A 9,505-nucleotide genomic window follows, 5' to 3' on the forward strand; every position below is an offset into this window, starting at 1 on the left:
ACAATATATATGAAGTGATGCATCATTCACTTCAAAATTGCTCAATCAATATATAGAGCAGACAATATATAAAATATGTACTAATTACACCACACATACGTAAAAGATGGTAAAAGAGAAATAAAGTTTTTGCATCAAACACGAATTGTTAGTGCTAGTTATTGCTAGAAATAAATGTATAAAATATGCTTGCAACATTAACAATAGTATCTCACTCGTTGAATACAAAGAAAAAGAAAAAATACAATGAGATCACAAAAGTTTCATAAAATTACCATTCTTCTAAAATACTAATAACCCTTTGAAATAGAAACTTCACATGCCCATATATGTATGAGGAGGGGTTATACATAAAACATATATATTATATATAATAATTAATTCACACAACCGTTTTTTTATTAGTATGGGATTGAAAAGATAAGAAGAATGAAAGACTTAGTACCTACTAAAAAAACCAACATTAAAAGAGGTGATTGTTTCATCTTTCATAACAATTTATTTAATTTTATTTTTTTATTAATCTTTCATAACATTTTTCTTATAGGGGGTGCACACATATACTTATTATTCAATTATTAATTAATTAATATTAGTAGGTGAAGGAAACAAAAGGATGCACACAATATGCTTTGGAGATAATTGGACAAAGACACTAAATTGTGGCTACAAATACTATTAATTAATTGAGAGTTACATAATAATAAAGTAGATGAGGGAAATGCAAAGGCAAAAGATGTTATAGACCATTGATTGTCAACAAAAAAATAACAAAAATAAATCATTGATTTGGAGTATGAATTATAACCAACAAATAAATTTCGATCCATTAGTCTGCTCTATAATAATAATTTTTTAGTAATTATAACTTGAAAAGATAAAAAATAATCAGAAAAGTGAATAAATAAAATAGTTGGAAATAAATTTATAAAATATTATAATTTCAAACAATAAATAAATATAAAATAATTCAACAAATAAAAGAATTTACTTTTATTTATCTCTAATATTAAATACTATGCAAAACACTCATTAAAATTATTTTAAAAAATAATAGGATAATAAAAAATTAATAAAAATTGTTAAATGTCAAATTATTAATTTAGATTTTGCATTAGTACAATCTTTTTAAAAAAGCAGTATAAATTTTTTATTAGTGAAGCAAAGAAATTACTTTTGGATTTGGTAACCATAATTTGTAAGAATTTTTTTTTTTTTACGATAATTGTATATAGTGATAATTTGATAATTAAAATGATTTAAAAAAGAGATGATGAAAATGTTTTAATAGAAATTGTAAACTTTTCTTATAGAGTGTCATATTTTATGTTTGGTAGTGTAAAATATGAAAGAACATATATCTATTCACTGTTCTTTTGTAATTTGATCTTTTTTTCTTTTTTTTCTTTCATTATTATTGGGAACCATTATTATTATAACATATAGATAATTACTTTGGAAGATGAATTGACACACAAAATAAATTGTGGGACAAATTTTAAATACATATGAGAAGCTTTCTAAAGCATGCCACATCATCACAATGCTTGCTTATGAGCAACACAACATTCATTTTACTAGTAAAAGATAAATAAAAGATGGTCAAAATCATTTTGATGCATATGTATTCATAGACATTCGATGTGAAATTAATGGACGAGATCAATTACTGCATGTTATTGCGTTATTGTAGGACATACATACATACTAATTGCTACGTTAGTTCCATTCTCTATTTATTTTCCTTTCACAAGTTCTACACAAAACACAAAAGCACTTAACAAGATAAGCTGTACTAGTATAAACTTAAATTTTACAAGATATAGGAATTTTTTTCAAAAAGTATTCATTTTTTTTAAGAAGCTAAATAAATCCACCTAAATTAGCACAAAAAAAAATTAAACCTAAAACTTTAAGGAGGAGCACACTCTCAACTTTCAAGCCAATACCACCAGACCAAACCAATATAAAACCGAGCATATTAATATTGTTTTGACTGTTTTTGTTTTGTTTGAAAACTATAGAATAATTTTCACGTTGGATACCCTCCTAATATTTTTTTCCCGTATCTTTAATATTAATATATATTGAGATTTTGTGTAAAAAAAATATATATATTGAGATTTTTATTCTACAGATCACGCACAACGTTTTTCTTTTTTATTTATTTTTGGTAACCATGCGATTAGCAAGGGCTAATTAATAAACAGCTAATGTTTTTATTTATTTATTTTTGGTAATCAGCGTTAACACATTTACAATATCAACCATCTGATTTAAATGAATGGTCAAAATCATTTTGATGCATATGTATTCATAGACATTCGATGTGAAATTAATGGACGAGATCAATTACTGCGTGTTACTGCGTTATTTTTGAACGGTGGTAAACCCTGGTCCCAACATGTGTGGTCAAATTTCCCAATCATATGATGTACACAATGATGCTTGCTGTCATTGTAGGACATACATGTTATAATATTTTCTAATATTTTGTGGGCTACAATCAATTGTGGCTTTTAATTTTAATAAAAACGGGTTGATGTTGTTGTGATCCATTTGATGATGCATATATACTATATACTATTGCTACGTTAGTTCCATTCTCTATTTATTTTCCTTTCACAAGTTCTACACAAAACACAAAAGCACTTAACAAGATAAGCTGTACTAAACAACAAATTTCCATGGAGAAAACAGTTCACATTGCAGTTGTTCCAGGTGTTGGGCATAGCCATTTAGTGCCTATTCTTCATTTTTCCAAGCAACTTGTTCAACACCATCCAGACTTTCATGTCACATGTTTCATTCCCACACTTGGGTCTCTCTCAAGTGCCTCAAAATCTATCCTTGAAACTCTTCCCTCAAACATCAACTACACTTTTCTTCCACCTTTGAACCCCAATGACCTACCACAAGGGAGTTCTGTCATAGAGAGCATTCAACTCACAATTCTTCACTCTCTACCTTATTTAAATCAGGCCTTGAACTCCTTATCTTTAAGGGCTCCCCTTGTGGCCTTGGTGGTTGATCCTTTAGCTGTTAAAGCACTAGTCTTTGCTAAGGAATTGAATATGTTATCCTATATATACTCCCCTGTATCAGCTACTACACTGTCTTTGAGCTTCTATTTGCCTAAGTTGGATGAGGAAACGTTATGTGAGTTCAAAGATCTACCAAAACCTATAAAATTACCAGGTTGTGTACCACTTCATGGGAGGGATCTCTCTACCCATCTTCAAGATAGATCAAGTCAAGATTACAAACATTTCCTTCAAATAGTTAAGCTTTATGGTATTGCGGATGGTATTCTTGTTAATAGCTTCTTAGAAATGGAAAGGGGCCCTATAAAAGCACTTAATGAGGGCAACCCTTCTGTTTATCCTGTTGGACCAATCATCCAAACAATAACAAGTTATGTTGATGCTAAAGGGTTGGAGTGTCTGTCATGGTTGGACAAACAACAATCTTGTTCAGTTTTGTATGTGTCTTTTGGGAGTGGGGGTACACTTTCACAGGAACAAATTGTTGAGCTGGCTTTGGGTTTGGAGTTGAGTAATCATAAGTTCTTATGGGTAGTAAGAGCACCAAGTAGTTCAGTCAATGCTGCATATCTTTCGGCACAAAATGATGTTGACCCTTTGCAATTTTTACCTTCTGGGTTTTTGGAGAGAAACAAGGAGAAAGGTTTCGTGATTCCATCATGGGCACCCCAAATTCAAATCCTTAGTCACCGATCAATTGGTGGGTTCTTGACTCATTGTGGCTGGAATTCAATCCTCGAGAGTGTGGTGCATGGTGTACCAATAATCACATGGCCTCTATTTGCTGAGCAGAAAATGAATGCGGTTTTGTTGAGTGAAGGCATGAAAGTGGGATTAAGGCCAAAAGTTAATGAAAATGACATTGTGGAAAGGGTCGAGGTTGCTAAGGTGATCAAGTGTCTCATGGAAGGAGAAGAAGGCGAGAATTTGCGCAAAAATATGAAGGAGTTAAAAGAAGCTGCTTCTAATGCAGTCAAAGAAGATGGGTCTTCTACAAAGACTATTTCTCAATTAGCACTCAAGTGGAAAAAGTTGGTGTAGGAAAAGAATTGGCAATTGATGAGCTGGTTTGCTACTAGGATTCATTACTCTGCATACCTTATTCAATGTCCCTCCGTCAAGTTTCATGTATATATTGCGTTGATCCAAGACATAAAGGATTTGCTTTCCCAAAGTATTGTTACTCTTAGCCACACCCTCAGACAAGGTAACAAATTAGCTGATTTCTTAGCCAAGCTTGGAGCGTAATCAAATGTTGATCTGTCAATAAATGCTTCTCCACTTGAAGGCATCGTTGATCTTCCTTAGAGAATGATTTATGTTTTCTTTTTTGTTTTTGTTTCCCTGTTTTTCTTTATGAGCGTAATCAAATGATTTATGTTTTTCTTTTAGTTCCTTTATAGGTCCATAGAGTTTTGAGGATGAATTATCATAACCTGTACAGAATTATCATAACCTTTTTAGTTCCTTTGCAAGTACTCTGTGTTCAACACTCTTGAATCTATCATTTGTTATAAGCTATAATTCAAAATACAATAATTAGCTATATCTTTATCCATAAGTCGTTATACAAATAATACATAAACGTTTACTCTCTCCGGTCTCATCTATAAGTAAATATTCCGTTTTCAGATTCATTGAATAATTGATCGATGTATCTGGTCTATAGACCATATAGAGACCAAGTACATCAGTTATTCAATTATCTGAAAAATGAATATTTGCTTATATAAGATCAGAGGGAGTAAAAAGTTTCATGGTAATTTGGTTCATGTTATAAAAATATGCACATAAGCATACATAAAACTTGCCTGCAAAAGATCACCAATATTAACAACCAAAGCATCAGGTATAGGTGTTACATCAACCCATTTATCTTGATGAAGAACTTGGAGTCCACCAATATGATCTTGGAGAACAACTGTGAGGAAATCATCATCAGAATGCTTGTTTATTCCAATGGTTAATTCTGGTTCCGGACAAGGTGGATAGTACTGGTCGCGAGCGATAATCCCCTCAGCACAACCCATATCTTTCAAATGGTTTGGATTCAAACCTAAAGCTTCTGACAATAACTCAAACAGTAATGTCCCTAAGTTCATCATGTGTTTTCCATATCCCAGCAGTATATCTCTGCAATACAAGAATTAGTTGATGTATATACTTCATTTGTTTTACTGATTTTAAATTCTATACAGCTTAATTGAGATTTGTATCCAATATAGGTGTTATGTATGCCTTAAAATAAAAAATTGGGGCAAACATAAATGTGAAATTCCACTTTAATTTAAGATTTTTCTTTTTATTAAACATCTGGCTCCTAGAAGAAGAGGTTCCGGTAATTTAGAGTTCGACTGCGAGGTAAGTAAAGACTGGCCGATAATTGTTTCCACCAGGAATCGAACTCAGGTTCTCCTAAACGATTCACCCTAAGGGGAACTCATTAACCACTTGAGCTCAATATCTCGGCTTTCATTTAAGATAATCTATCTATCTATCTATCTATCTATCTATCTATCTATCTATCTATCTATCTACACATGCATGTATACATACCTGCACACTGCAGGAAAATCTGCTGGCTTGGGAGTATCAGGAGTCAAGTAACACATAAAAGTATCCCTCCAAGTGAGTGCTGGTGAGCTATAAAGATCAAAATTACTTTTATGGATTAAACTTGGAACACAATTATTAAGTGCATGATTGGTTGTGCGGTAAAAAAATTGATTTTACTTACAAGTGAGTTGAATGTGAATGTAAAGGTGGGAGAATCCACCTTGTGTGTCCCACAAGTTCTCTGATGAAGATTAGTTATCGTTAACGGCGGTGGAAACTTCGTATCAATATCATAGTAAACAAAATATTTTAAAAAATCAATTGATTTTATTAAAATGGTTAATGAATTTCACTTAAAAATAAATTGTTCGGAAAATTCAACGAATTAAAGAGCTAAGATAATAAAAATAAAATGGTATCAAAATATGAGGAGAGGGTACACTGTCTAACCCCGTCAGTTTGACCCACAAGAGAAAGGATAAGGCCAGCTTTGTGCTTTGACTTGTTTTCCATTTTTTGAGCATGAGTCTCTATCTCTACACACATTACATCTTTTACTTGCCAAGGAAGTTAACACAAAAGAATGAAAATAACAAAGAAAGTGACAAATTTAAGCTGTAAATAGAAAAAGCTATCAATAATAGCAGATAGAAAATGTGTACAAATAGAAGTTATACAAATATAGCAAAGTAGGTTTGTGTTCTTATAATCTTAATTACTTATACAAATATAGCAAAGAAAATTTTACAAAGTTCTTTTAATTATATTGTAAACAAGTTAAACCACATTTCCAATCTTGAAATATGGCAGAGGAGAAGTTCCATCAAGGCCTCTTGCCATGGAGAATTCAACATAATCCTGAACTGTAGTTTCCTTGTACTTTGGAGGACTATCTTCTGATACTAATTCTTTTATAGGACCATAAAGCCTTGTTGATGGCTGAAAACTTGTGCTATAAAAGCTTGCAACTGATACTCTAGGACCTACATGGTTTGCCACGACTCTGTGCTCAACACTCTTGAATTTGTCATTTGTTATAAGCTGTTTTCAACAAATTTGTTAATTAGTTAATCAACAAAAAAGGTAAATATTCATGCTTTTTTTTACTGGGGTTAACCTTCTGGTTCCTAAGGGAAAGGGTCTTATAATTCTGAGTTCGGTCGCGAAGTAAATAAAGTCTGGTCAATCACAAGAAATTATCCAAATAAAAATGATGAATTGAAGCCACGATGATTGGTATAGTGGTGAGGGATTTGAGTAATATGCTAGAGGTTCTGGGTTCGATCCTCAGCTCCATTGTAAACAAAAAAAAAATGATGAATTGTGATTAACTGACAGTGTAAAAAGTTTTACACTGACGATCCATCAAAACGAATCTCGATAAAAATTACCTGTAGAAGATCACCAATGTTGATGACTAGAGCACCAGGAACAGGTGATACATCAACCCAACTATTTTCATGAAGAACTTGGAGGCCACCAATATGATCTTGTAGAACGACAGTGATAAAGTCATTATCAGTATGTTTGGTTAATCCCAAAGTCAGTTCTGGTTCAGGACAAGAAGGATAGTAATGGCAAACAATTGCAAGTCCCTCATTGCATCTCATTTCACCTAAATAGTTTGGATTCAGTCCAAGTGCTTCTGATAATAACTCAAATAATACATTTCCCAGTTTCATAACTTGTTTTGTGTATTCCAGCATTATATCTCTGCAACCATATGCACATAATATCTCAGGTTTAATCTCAGCTGTTATCAAAATCTGTTATAAAGATACGATATTGTTATTAGGTATGACTCGAGGTTTGGTGATAAATTGACAAGTCGCTCGAGCGGAGCTCATTGTTTAGGGGTAATTTTGAACACTAGTTGTAGTCTGTAAACTCTAAGCTTGAATAATAGAAATGTACTGTCGTCGCTCTATAGTCGGAGACTAATCCTAATCAATTATTTTTCAGGCCAGTACTCTTTCTCTCCTGGAAGCTCCAGCAGGAGCAAAGCCTATTGATTCACCTGTTTGCTAACCTACTTGTCGGCTACCCGCACTCTGTAACCAGAATAGGGCTCGAAGTCTTTAATGTCTTTGCGACTACAATTTAGGCTATATCAATCATATTTAGCCATACTTCACGGCAATATTAAGGATTGTGACACGACAAAGATTTATTATAGTCATTAAGCTTAAACTTGAAGATTATATCTAACATACCTGCATACTGATGGCAAATCTTCTGGTTTTGGAAATTTCGGAGCCATAAAACAATAAAAGGTATCCCTCCAACAAGCAGCAGGTGAACTATAAAGATCATAGTTGCTATTATAAACCAAAGGCCTCAAAGGTTCACGAGAGTATAGTTCTCGTTTCACCTCAGAATCTTGCTCATAGAATCTAATCACTCCATTCTTCATCTCATCCAAAACACTCACTTCAATTCCATGATTAACAATTTGAAAGAAACCCCATTTCTCAGATGCTTCTCTAATTTTATCAACAACTATTTTCCTTCTTGTTGGATCTTGATGAATATCAACAAGATCAACAGAAGGAACAACAAGTTTGTTGACGTTGGTTGAAGTTGAAGATGAATCCTTGTCGAATTTATGATGGAACATGCGAGGAATTTTTGTGACAGAAGCATCAACAAGTCCTTTAACACCATCTTTTGTTTCATCAAATGCTTTGAGCTTACTTGCTCTATCATAGTCATGTTTTGTTGTCACTGAAGTTTCATTGTTTTTAGAGATTTCCATTTTTTTTTCCTTATCACTGTTGTGGATACAGTTTTTCAATTTTAAATCTCTTTGTGGATGTGCATCCATTATGTGATATGTATTATGTAGCACCGACACTTCTGATCGAAATCATGTCTGGTATCCGACATAGCACATGTGATTTACCTTCAATTATACCAATTTTAAAAAACTTATTATTAGTATATATTAACACATCAGTATCTTGTTTAGTGTATGTTGGGGAGTCCGGGGAAGTTCGAGATCGGCTCAAATGCTCTCAGGATAATAAAAGAGGGAGACGCGACATACAAGTCATCTCTCTTATAAAACAATCGTTCTTCACATTCATAGTCGGTCGATATCTTGAAGATACAAAATCACAATAATTGAGCGAGGGCTAAAATGGACCACCATAATAATTGGTACATACTAGTGTTCAACAAATTTGACAATTTGTGTATTGAGAAAATGAACCGCCCCCATTAGACATTCAAAAAAACAAAAAAAACGGACCGATTTTCATGATTGGGACAATCCATTGAAAAATTGGGACTTCCTCTACCTCTCAAAAATAAAATAAAATAAAATTGGGACTTCCATATGGATAAGGAAAAGATAAGATTAAATAATATCTCTTCTGGTTTGCAATAAGTGAAGTGATTCATTTAACCATTTCACATAAGCAACATTAATTAGAAAGTACAATTGTTATAAAAAAAAATTGTTAGAAAATACAAGGAAGCTTCTACGGTACATCTATCAAATTTTAATGTACCGGTATATTAGATCAAATAATTACTGTATTAACGATTATTTTATGAATCAAAACACTATATGTCGATTGTATTTCATAAATGATAATTTCATAAGAAAAAACACGAGTTCAATAATAACTTTTCAAAACACTAGCATTATGCTAACTTTTTTACATTTTCTCATAAAAAAATTCAATAATAACTATTATGAGTGATAACAAATTCAAAAATATATAAATTTTTTTTTACAATTTTGATAAATAATATTTAGTTATTATAATATTTTAAATAATAGAAAAATGATTTCTTTCAAAAAAATATTCATTTACCTAGTACTTTAGTGATCTATTGTACCGGTGCATTGAAATTTGATAGATGTACCATAGAATTTCCCAAAATACAATTCAAAAATC

General features: G+C 32.1%; 3 protein-coding genes across 3 annotated transcripts; 1 reads left to right on the plus strand and 2 right to left on the minus strand.

The window, feature by feature from the left end:
• Positions 1-2,606: 2,606 nt before the first annotated feature.
• Positions 2,607-4,487, plus strand: LOC123883323 (hydroquinone glucosyltransferase-like). The gene has a single exon (XM_045932081.1). It carries the CDS (start codon positions 2,688-2,690, stop codon positions 4,083-4,085), a length of 1,398 nt encoding a protein of 465 aa, XP_045788037.1. The 5' UTR covers positions 2,607-2,687; the 3' UTR covers positions 4,086-4,487.
• On the minus strand, positions 4,308-6,113 carry LOC123886927 (1-aminocyclopropane-1-carboxylate oxidase homolog 1-like). The gene is given in 4 exon segments (XM_045936198.1): positions 4,308-4,562; positions 4,856-5,177; positions 5,601-5,720; positions 6,043-6,113. Coding segments are annotated over 4 exon segments (768 nt in total).
• An 89-nt stretch (positions 6,114-6,202) lies between these two features.
• LOC123883324 (1-aminocyclopropane-1-carboxylate oxidase homolog 1-like) lies at positions 6,203-8,501 on the minus strand. Its single transcript, XM_045932082.1, has 3 exons — positions 7,814-8,501; positions 6,992-7,313; positions 6,203-6,641 (listed from the first exon to the last, which is right to left on the minus strand). Exons 1-3 carry the CDS (start codon positions 8,422-8,424, stop codon positions 6,378-6,380), a joined length of 1,197 nt encoding a protein of 398 aa, XP_045788038.1. The 5' UTR covers positions 8,425-8,501; the 3' UTR covers positions 6,203-6,377.
• Positions 8,502-9,505: the final 1,004 nt, after the last annotated feature.

The sequence above is a fragment of the Trifolium pratense genome, linkage group LG5 (assembly GCF_020283565.1).
Source record: "Trifolium pratense cultivar HEN17-A07 linkage group LG5, ARS_RC_1.1, whole genome shotgun sequence".
NCBI lineage: Eukaryota > Viridiplantae > Streptophyta > Magnoliopsida > Fabales > Fabaceae > Trifolium > Trifolium pratense.

Bases quoted from the DNA above. Each gene is read 5' to 3' on its own strand.
- LOC123883323 (XM_045932081.1), top strand. From the start codon at position 2,688: ATGGAGAAAACAGTTCACATTGCAGTTGTTCCAGGTGTTGGGCATAGC.
- LOC123883324 (XM_045932082.1), bottom strand. From the start codon at position 8,424: ATGGATGCACATCCACAAAGAGATTTAAAATTGAAAAACTGTATCCAC. The intron at 7,314-7,813 runs GTATGTTAGATA...ATATGGTTGCAG, and splicing joins GATTTGCCATCAGTATGCAG to AGATATAATGCTGGAATACA. The intron at 6,642-6,991 runs GTAATTTTTATC...TGTTGAAAACAG, and splicing joins ACATTGGTGATCTTCTACAG to CTTATAACAAATGACAAATT.